General features: G+C 37.6%; 2 protein-coding genes across 2 annotated transcripts; both read right to left on the bottom strand.

Moving 5' to 3' along the window:
- Positions 1-395: 395 nt before the first annotated feature.
- LOC127628751 (C->U-editing enzyme APOBEC-2-like) lies at positions 396-4,816 on the bottom strand. Its single transcript, XM_052105611.1, has 2 exons — positions 3,804-4,816; positions 396-2,058 (listed from the first exon to the last, which is right to left on the bottom strand). Exons 1-2 carry the CDS (start codon positions 4,085-4,087, stop codon positions 1,524-1,526), a joined length of 819 nt encoding a protein of 272 aa, XP_051961571.1. The 5' UTR covers positions 4,088-4,816; the 3' UTR covers positions 396-1,523.
- Positions 4,817-5,498: 682 nt separating this feature from the next.
- On the bottom strand, positions 5,499-10,835 carry LOC127628745 (uncharacterized). The gene is made up of 2 exons (XM_052105604.1): positions 10,356-10,835; positions 5,499-10,079 (listed from the first exon to the last, which is right to left on the bottom strand). Exons 1-2 carry the CDS (start codon positions 10,503-10,505, stop codon positions 8,334-8,336), a joined length of 1,896 nt encoding a protein of 631 aa, XP_051961564.1. The 5' UTR covers positions 10,506-10,835; the 3' UTR covers positions 5,499-8,333.
- Positions 10,836-11,063: the final 228 nt, after the last annotated feature.

Below are 11,063 nucleotides of genomic sequence, written 5' to 3'. Positions count from 1 at the left end.
TTCCATTATTACAGAAGACAGATCACTGTGTATATGATCTAGACCATAGCAGGTCCGAAATTCACATTCATTATTCTTAAAGAATGGTCAAAGGGGCACTTTTTATTCCAAAGGAATTTCACTTTTTCTGTAAAATGTAGTGGGTTCCTTAGTCTTCTCGGGAGCAGGTATAAGCTCAAGATTCTAAATAAGGGCTCAAACACTGTCCTAGATGTATACACAAAATATATGACCAATAAAATAATCTGTTGTTTTTTCTTATGTTAGAATTTCCTATGCATATCCTGTTGCATGAAGTGTATGGATTTTTTTTTCCACCACATTAGTATACCAAAAATACTTTGAATTGTTTCAGTCTCAGAATGAAGAAACCGTTTGATGAAATTCTACTTTGTACTTTAGTATTTATTTCATTACAATATCACTAATTAAACAATACTGTAAACATTTTGTAAATGTCATTACTATTAATCTTGTAAATACCAATTTATAAATTAATAACATATAATAATCTTAGGGCGGCATGGTGGTGCAGCGGTTAGCACTGTTGCCTCACAGCAAGAAGATTGTGGGTTCAAACCCTGGTTGCCCCGGCCTTTCTGTGTGGAGTTTGCATGTTCTCCCCGTGTCTGCGTGGGTTCTCTCTGGGTACTCCGGCTTCCTCCCACCATCCAAAAGACATGCAGGGATGGTGGGAGGAAGGTGTCAAGGTTAATTGGTGTCTCCAAAAAAAATTGCCCTAGATGTGGAGGTGAGTGTGAGTGTATGTCTGTCTATGTGTGGCCCTGTGATGGACTGGCGACCTGTCCAGGGTGTCCCCTGCCTTTCGCCTAATGTTAGCTGGGATAGGCTCCAGCCCCCTGCGACCCTGTACACAGGATAAGCGGTTGATGGTGGATGGATAATAATCTTATATAAATCCATCTTAATTATATTATATTAAATACACCACGGAAATAGCTGAGACTAGCACCAGCCATTCATACTGGGATCTTTAGGCCATGCAAAGAAATAGTCATATTTTATTAATATACAAATTAATCTAACTATTCAGCATGATGAATATTTTCTAAAGTTGTTTTAAAAAGACAAAATTTCTAAATTTAAACACAATCATTGAGCAAACAATATTTGTGTTGCAAATAAACTAAATCAAGTCCAGTTCTGAACACATACTCAACATTTTTCCTGAATTACTTGAATAATGATAGCACGTTGCATGCTTGAATTTTAGACACATCAGTTATGTGCAGAAAATTATCCACAGTAAAATAAAAATAGGTTTTCCCATATATTTGTGACACACCTCCTAATACTTTAAAATCATTTTAAGTCTAAAATCCAAGCAAAAAAGTAAAACGTGTGATTTTACAGAACAAACTGTGATGTCATAGGAAGAAGACGCTGCAATAATGGCATTGTGATTGTAATCATTTGTTTACAAGTTCTAATTTCCTTAATTTCCCTTAAAGGTTATGCTGCATTAGACAGTATTTATCAATAGCCAGCAGCAACTCCTTACCCTACTTTAGAATATCACACAGCCTTTCATCATAATATTCATAGCTTTCTTGGCAGTCCTCCCAGGGTGTAAAGCTATCTTCTTCATTTTCAACAAAAGTAGACCAAACATAGGCAAAATCCAAAGGTCTCATCATGTGTATCTTACACCCCACTCTGACTAGTGCCTGTAGTCCAGCCTGTATCTCCGGTTCCTCCCACTGGAAGAGACGGGAACAGTGGATATTCAAGCGCAGTGTTTTGCGCGATCGCAAGATCTCTACAAGTTTAGCTGCACAGGCTGCGCAAGGACTCGATGATATGTACCAGGTTACTGTGTAGCAAAGTGACTTGTCATAATAAGCCAGCACTTGTTGAAAAAAGGCCTCCTCAGCATGTGAGCCTGAATGCTCATCCTCCATGTAACCACGAAGGCCATCTGCCTCTGTAGTGCCTGCTTGTATGTCTACCTGGTAGCACAGAAAGGTCTTGTTGCGTCCTGAAGAATATTCCACATTTTTAAATTGGAATTTAAAGAAGGTGGGGTTCATCCTGTCTCTGTAGGAATAAAGAGGGATATGCCTATGAAAATGATACCCCTAGACTTTTAGCACATGAAAGAATTTGCCACTCAACAGCACAAAGTGCTCTGTAATAATAATTAAAGAAATATTCCGGCGTCAATACAAGTTAAGCTCAATCCACTTCATTTGTGGCATAATGTTGATTACCACAAAAAAAACGTGTCCTTCCCTTTCTTAATAAAATAAAGAAGCAGCAGCAAAAATCGAGGTTACAGTGAGGCACTAACAATAGAAGTGAATGGAAACACTAGGTAATTTTTGGAGGGTTTAAAGACAGAAATGTGAAGCTTATAATTTTACAAAAGCACTTACATTAATTCTTCTGTTTAAAGTTGTGTATAAATTGTTTTTTAGGCTTTAAGGGTTTACAGTGTTATGCCATCAGGGCAACAAAGTTGTCAAATTGAAAATAACTTTACATAAATTGTTTGTAACCGATTTTATCACACTAAAATCATGTTAAAGTGCATAGTGTTTATGTTTTGTGGCTATACTTTTGAAACAGTATTTTAACGATAACAGATTGGCCCCCATTGACTTCCATTGGAAGTGCTTTTTTTTTAAGAAAAGGAGGGATGAGTAGAAATAATTTTTTGTGCTAGTGAACATTATGCCACACGTGCTGTCGGTTGAGCTTAACTTGTATTGAACATGGAATATTCCTATAATCAGATTAAGTTAAATGAAAAACATTAGTGGATACATTTTCTTTAAAACAGATTGTTTGGACAAGAAGAGCTTCTACAAGGGTGGCCACCAAGAGGCCTACAACAACCCCAAAGGGGTTACAGTCCTCAATTACAGAAATAAGAGAAGTTGTGCATGGGGCAATCCTGGCACCCATACTTCACTTTTCAAATTTAGCTTGCATGGTGGTCTTTGTTTAAATAAATTATTTTAATATCTTAGTTTGTCCAAAATCAAATGAGAGATTCAGAAATTTGCTTGAGGAATCTATGGTCTGATAAGACCTAAAAAAAAAATGATATTGGGGGCCTTAGTGCATGTACTGTTAGATTTGCATCACCAAATTAAAAACATGATTACAGGACAGAAGAAAAAAATGATTGTTCTCAGTAGCCTACAGAAAAATCCTTAAAAAATGGCATTCAAAATGCCAGCACTAAGGTTGGAATAAAAACAGAGCATAATCACAGTGGAGTGGCTTAAAATTGAAAGGTCAATGTCCTGGATTGGTCCTGTCCATGTCTAAGCTCACCAAAGAACTGCTATTCACAAAATGGCTCTATTCAAAACAATAGAATTTAAACAATTTTGCCATTATCAAGATGTTTACTACTGATAGAAAAAACAGACTCAGATGTAACTGCCAAAAGTGAATTAACAAGAATTGTTTTTGGAGTGATGAATACTCACAGATAAAACGCTTTTCTATTTTAAAGATTTAATTGATTTATTAACATGTCTGGTGTTTTTCTTTTACATTATTTTGCAATGAGGTGGATATATATGTTAAAAAAGTTCATTTAATTCTGTAAAAATAAAATCATACAATGACCAAGAGGTGAATGCTTATGCAGAATCAAAAATTGTCACTATCAAAAAGTATTTGTTTAGACGCAATACTCTTACCTTTCTTTTAAATGGTAAGCTATATGTCACACAACATACATTTTAAAGATAAAGATATTTACGTTCTCGAGGACTGATTTGAAAGCATGAGATCTAGTTTGCATTAGTGAGAGATCTTTGACTTACCCTACAATGATCTCAAATGGAGGTAGCTCAATAGGCTCCAGCTGAAACTCCTCATCTTTGACAGGAACCTGGGCTCCCTCTGCTATCTCCCCATTTCCCTTAGGCTTATCAACATTGTTTTGCTGATTTTCTGCTGTCTTCTCTGACATCTTTGGCATCTTCTGTTCCTTTAATTTGTCCTTTTCTTTCTCCTCAGGTTTGCGTTCCGCTTTCTCCCCTTTCTTTTCTTTCTTTTTTATCAGACCTCCTTTGCTGGGGGTCCTGCTGTCCTTTCTGTCTGCCATGACGGAGTTGTTGCGATGAACTGGGTCTGATTGTCAGTGAGTGTGTGAGGGAGATTTAGTATGCGAGTCAAGAGAGATTGCAGCTTGAATATGTTCCCAAGTCAGAAAAGATGACAATAAAGATGTCACAAACAGGAGCTGGACAGAGAACGTGTGAGGGAGGGGAAGTGAAGAACAGCTTTTTTCCATGCTATAAAAAGGCCCAAGGTTAATGAGGAGGGGGTATTTTCATATGTTAATTTTTTTGCCATTGTTTAAACAAGTCATTGCCCCAAGTGAATGGTGACTGAGATTAACATTTTGCTTGTCATCTCCTTTTGTGTTTATGGGTTTGAAAAAACTTGATGGTGAGTAAATGATGACAGAATTGTCCTTTTTGGGTGAGCTATTTCTTCAACCCATTTCCTTCTTGCTCAATTTCCAATTATGAACATTGACAGTGAATGGCATATAATGGCACACTCATCAAGGTATTTCCCTCTAGTTTTGATCAGGATATTATTGCCGTTCAAACAGAGACAACAGGCAGTTTATTAATAACTGTTGTTTGGCAGAGAGTTCAGAATGAGTCAGTCTCTTCACATAGTGAATGCCATGGAACAGTTCAAGACCTTACTGCCCTTGCATCAAGGCCATCTAAAGGTTAGCATAGTACTGGCCAGTCCTGAAGAAATATAATTCATAACTCTCACAACCTGTACTTTCACACTATCAGAAATCAGAATTTATGCATTTTTTTAAACTATTTTATAAATATATCATTGAAGTCAAAGAATAATCTCTAACATTTTGGATGGGCCTAATTTGGTGGACCCAGGCCCAACCTTGGTTACGCCACTGTTATCAAATAGTGTAATTTGATTAGTAGTCTTACTAGTGCTCTTGTGACTTTTGAACATGTTATTGATCTTCTGCCAGAGATGGGAACCAAGGAAAGACCATTGGTATTGTACAGTCCCAAATCTGTTGCCATGTTTATCTAATTTACAAGGGTTACTAACAATAACAAGTAGGTAAAATGACCAGGGTAGTTATTTTAAGATGCATATATATAAGATCTATTACTGTTGTATGAATATAGAGCACATTCTAAAAACACTAGGTATCAGGCCTTAAAAAGCTAGCAGCAATGCTAATGTTATGAATTGTTTAAATATAGATCAGAGTGTGAGCAGCTGAGGCCATGTATGATTCAAAACATTGTGTTTAATACAACTGTATCTGCCCTCTTCTGACAGAAAGCAATATTGATAGATGGCTGTATAGATGGCTAATCCAGTTTAGTTATAATGATAATGCCCTGATTGCACATTGCAGTCTCAGAAATGAATTACTTGTGTATGAAGGCATATTCCTGGTAAAATTGACTTAAAATTTCATTTCAGACTAATTGTGTTACTTATTTGGCACTGGAAGTAATTAACCATTTTTTTCTCACACAAACGCACCCCCTACCTAAACATCACATCCACGGCATCTGACTGACAGGCATCGGTTGTTGGCATAGAGATTGCAACTGCAGGCATTGGAGGTTTGGCAGGGAGGGAGCGTGGAAATTAGGAAATGAAATAGCAAGCAGAGGCATTGCTATTGCTGTTTCAATATGGCTGGTCCATTCCCGCTAGGATCTTGAAAATAAAATGTCAAATGGATTTTTCTTTTCCATTTGACATTTGGCAGATGTTGTATATCAAGCGTGCATAAATAGAAAATTAAATTCCAAATACAAAGTCGCATAATACTGTATTCTGAAAAGGAAATTTAAATTACGATTGCCACCCCTCGTGCACACACACACACACACAAGAATATTCATTGTTGCATTGCCCACCCCACCTTACACATAAATCTGCTTGAGATTGAGTTTATTGATTGAATGTCCTTTTTGCAATTGTTTCACCACACGATCAGAATACAGGCACATTTAAATTCTGCTGTTAAGATGCACAACCTGGCACATGTGCACACTATAACTATTAATGCATACACACTAATATTGATTGGTGGAATTACTGTAATATACAAACAGTGAAATTGCCTACCTCTTCTAGGATAAACTGCATAACCCATCATTTCATAGCCACGACACAGGACAAAATTTAAGGTTTGGTAACGAACACTTTTTTTTTTCTTTTACTGAAATGGAAATGTCAACCTTTTTCATACAAAAACTAAAAGTCTCACACCAACATATCCAGCAGGCTTCATTTCTCTCCATTCAGCCCTGTAAGCTGGGAGAGACTGCAGTCCACCATTAGCTTTCTCCAATTCCCCACAGGCCTGAAATGTAATTATTTTCAATTACAGGACCTGCCTGCAGCTTTCTAGCAGGCAGGTTTTGTACACAAAGAATCTACACAAAAAGCTTGTTAGACATATTGTAGCTATTTGACCAACTTATCTCTTCAATGTTTACAAAGCTACCTTTAACCAAACGTTTAATAATGTTTATTTGAAAATTGCTATTCTTTTCTAACATGTGTTTTGAGAAAGCATTTGGTTGCAAGAATCCATGTTTTTCAGAGTTAAATAACATGCTGATAGCGAATGAGAGTTCATATGTAAATATTTAACCATTAATAAGGGATATACAGCATTGTACACTGCACTCATATGATTCTGTTGTGTTTAAGTAGCATTATATTGGGGCAAACAATTAATTGACAGAACATAATGTTTGTGTCTTACGAGTACACAAGAAATCTGTAACAAAGGCAGTTAAAGCTGAAGTATGTAACTTTTCCGATGTTAAAAAATGTTCTGCTATCCCAGCTTAATATGCTGAGCCATCCATATGTTAATTTTCTTAAAAACTATTAGCATTGTATCTCTGTGGCACTATGAAAATACCTGTTTGTTTTGAGCGACCTGTATTAAGAGCGACAATATAATTGGTTACATTTACATGTACACCAATTCTCTGATTATTGCAATAATCAGAGTATATGGAATAATAAGATTAAGATGTTTACATGATTTGGGCAAACCTCTTCAATACAGTTTTCATGCTACTTGCCAATCCTCCTCATATTATTCACTGAGAAATGTGATGTTATAATACTTTTTATTTTTTTATATAATATTACAAAAAATCTTGACGCAAATTTGGAAAAATAGTCAGTCTTTTTTAATGATTATTAAAACAACCGGTTAATAAGAGTAATTTTCAACTACACTGGATGTGCTGTCTGTTTTGAGACACTAAAAAGAATCAGTTTATAAGAGTCACTTGTTTGAATTGGAATACGCAGGATGGATGATGTTCTGTTCCGCCTGCAAGGACAAAATCATACTTGGCTTTTTTTATTTTTGGCGATATTTTTTTTAATCTCACCAACATTCAATTTAGACTGCGAACGGACATTCACAACTCATGAAAATGTTTTCTTTTGCTGTGGGGCTGCAGTTGGGGAGCACCACTGCTGTAAAAATGTGCCAGAAACTGCTGTGTCGCTTGAAGCCGAGATGTGCAGCTTCTTCTGTTTTGTGATGTTTTTGAACCTGTGCTTGAGCATAACATCATCCATCTGCAGTACTGATGCAGGCGCACTTTGGTCATAGTGGATAAAATGCAATTATAGTGTTTACATGCCAGTATAAAGTGATTAAAATAAGAGTATTCCACATATCTTACTGTGATTATCATTACTCTGATTATTAGCATAATTGCAATATCATAATCACAATATTCTGATTACATGAGCAACAGTTTAATGGCAGTATTGCCTTAATCGCATTATAATCACATTATGAGGGTGCATGTAAACGTATCCATTGACTTGACAAATGGCGTGAGCTGGGGCGGGACTATCTGTTTGTTTGATTAACAGAAGACGAAGCTGTTATGAAAACAATGTTTATTTTTGCAATTCCGTTTGGTGGCACAGAAATTACATACCTCAGCTTTAATAGGGTAACACTTTATAATGTTTATTAATATATCATATTTTCATATATATTTTAATTTACATGAACTAGTGATCTGTAACATTACATGTTTTTTAACTTATTAATAAAAGTTATTATAAAAAAAAGTGTTACCCATAATAGTTAGATAATGCAGCCTAGTCCATTCTAGAATCAAACTATTATCTAGTAATTTGTTGACAATATGTATTTTGTTACTTTTTCATTCTATTTGTTCTGACAGATATATATCAGGCACAATCCCCATTTGGATTTGAGGTGTTTAGTTTGATATTAGTAAAAAAGAAAGAAGATAATCGCTATAAATCTTTCTTTGCAGCTAGGACCAAAGTATCCTATAGTTAGCTTTTAAATAAATCAGAGTGTCCAAGTTTTTTGGCAGAAGTCGACATTGCTCTGGACTGAGTGTCTTGCTAATCAGGTTGAAAATCTTATCCACTGCTGTGGTTGTTGCTGGCACAGTAAAAACTTTCTTAGCCACTTGTGAGAGCAAGGGGAAATCTATGGACTTGCGTTTCCAGTATTGTAATGGATCCTCATCTGTTGGCTCTTCGTGAAGATATGCAGACAGCTCCTGCTCCACAGTCTTGGCTTGAGTGGTTGGCCTCTGCTTAATGAATGAGAAAAGCTTGCAGCGTTTGGATGGAGATGGCTGGGCCTCTGAATGATGTTCTAGTGCACTCAAAGTCTGAGTATGCTTTCCAACCTCTTCCAGCAGTACCTGTTTGTGCCAGTCAGTGTCACTGCTCCAGGAGAGCTTGAACTGTGGATCCAGCGTAGTCGCTGTTACACAGAGAGGGTCCTTAAGAATGCCGGCAAGCCTGCGGTCCAGAGCTTGAGACAATCCCATCACAATCCCTGAGCACTGGTGAGTTATGACCTCTGCCAGATGCTTGCGCAGACCTAATACACAAGGCAGGGCTAAGCTGATGGAGACATGCTTGTCTCCCTGGACCATGTCTGAAGCCTCTTCGAAAGGCTCCAAAATCTCAACTAGCTCCCGCAGCACAGCTTTTTCTAAGTTACCGAGGACTATGTCATTTCTGTCCACAATGTCTTCGAGGAAATCCATCGATTCCATCATCTGACGCATTATTTTTAACTGAGCATTCCAGTTCTTGTCTGAAGATCCCTGACCGCTTGTAGGGGCACTACTAGAGCCAAACACTTGGACAAGTTTTTCAGGAGCCACTGTAGCAATTATATAGTTGTATAGACAGGCTGCTTTGCTTAGAGGAACTGATATCTGAGGGGAAGCACAAACTCCTTCCCTAACACATTGAGCCAGTAATCGAGCAAAGCAGTCTATCCTACTTCGACCAAGACACTGACCTAAAGACTTGTAGTTCTCGTTGCCACCAATACCTTCCTTATCTCCTCCTGCGCCAGTCTCTTCATCGCTACTATCTTCTTCCTCATCCTCACCGTTCCCAATGAGATGGAACCCAGGCAGATGAAAGGCAGATCTGTCTTCAGAAGGCAACGGGTCAGCAACAACTCTGAACACTTTTCCAGAGATGTCATGGGATTCTGAGATCTCATTAAACTCTGTGAGCATTTGCTGGGAGTTACTGTGGTCTGCAAGAGGCAAACATGCCAAAAGAGCTGATCTAATATGCCAGTCTGCATTTATGAAATGGCAAGTCACTCCAAGATACCCAGCACCTACAGTGCTGCTTGTCCACAGGTCAAGGGTCACACTGCAGGATTCTGCCCCTTTTAGAGCCTGTTTGGCAGCTAGCTGCACTTGAGAAACATAGGCTGGCAGAAGCTGCTGTTGTATATAATGGCATGGTACTGGAATATATCGGGGTTCCAGGAGTTGAAGTAACTCCCGGAAGCCTTCATATTCCACAATCTGCGCTGGCTGCAGGTCTCGGATTATCATTTTGGCAATGGCTTCCGAGATGAGGGATTGCCTAGGGTCGCTGTAGTCAAACTTGCTCATCCCAGCAACATTTTGAGAGATCACTCGGCCACCTGCAGGGCCAGCACACATCTGCATCGCCTCCCTTTTCACATCTTTCTTCCTCACAAATTCATCATACATGGCCTGGTGTTTGCGCTATGAATGTGAAATGCAATAGTTATACTGATGAAATACAGATATAGGATTTATAATAAATGTAAGAACAAAAAGTATAGAATATGAACAGAACCTAATTGTTCAAGTGATAATACTGCAGTTAAAACACATACATTTTAAGAAAATATTAAAACAAATAAAAGAATATTACTGATAGGTAAACACATTTGTTACTGCATCATGCTATTAAATTAGATACAAAACACATTTTAGGTTTTGATTGGCTCTCATTCAGCTCAGAAAATTAACCCTTACCTTTAAATGTGTAACAAAGTTAGAAGTAACTGTCCTTTTAGCCTGAATCCGTGTGCCACAAGCTTTGCAGTTTGACTCAATCTTGCCATTATCCCCCTCACAGACTATATTGAAGTAATCCAGAATGGAGACCCTAGATTTTGACGCCATCAGTGATTTTCAAATCTTCCACGTCAGATGCAACAAAGCGTGAGAATACTACTCTAAAACGAAAACAATTTGATGCTCCCCTTTGTTCTCCAAAATCTCAGTCTTGCTTTTGGGATCCTTATAGCACTGTCTCTATGGCGATAACAGGATAGTTATCTGACCGAGATAACGTGTTCACCTGAGCTGACATTGATTCCATCGTCCGGTCATCATGTCAAAATACTTTCTTGGATATAAATCCCATCAAAACACATAAAAACGCCTCACGTCCGTCAAACCTGCGTAAACCCACAAACGATATGCGATATGCTGGTCCCAGTATGAGCTCCGACTGTAAACATTACCCTATCCGCTAGCAGCTTTTGAGCACCAGGAAGTAGACGGCGTTTATTTATTTATTTATTTACCCTTCTCTCCTGTTTTTGTGTTTTGTTGTTTTTTTTATTCATGAACATATATTTACAATGTGATAAACGTAGGCTAACCTATTAGCACGATAAAGAAAAGTGCTCTTTGTATTACTCGTTTTACAAAGAGTGGTCAAGTATATTTTAGCAA

This window comes from Xyrauchen texanus, chromosome 35 (genome assembly GCF_025860055.1).
Source record: "Xyrauchen texanus isolate HMW12.3.18 chromosome 35, RBS_HiC_50CHRs, whole genome shotgun sequence".
Classification (NCBI taxonomy): domain Eukaryota; kingdom Metazoa; phylum Chordata; class Actinopteri; order Cypriniformes; family Catostomidae; genus Xyrauchen; species Xyrauchen texanus.
The sequence above is the reverse complement of the archived record's forward strand: the minus strand, read 5'-3'. Positions and strand labels throughout refer to the sequence as shown.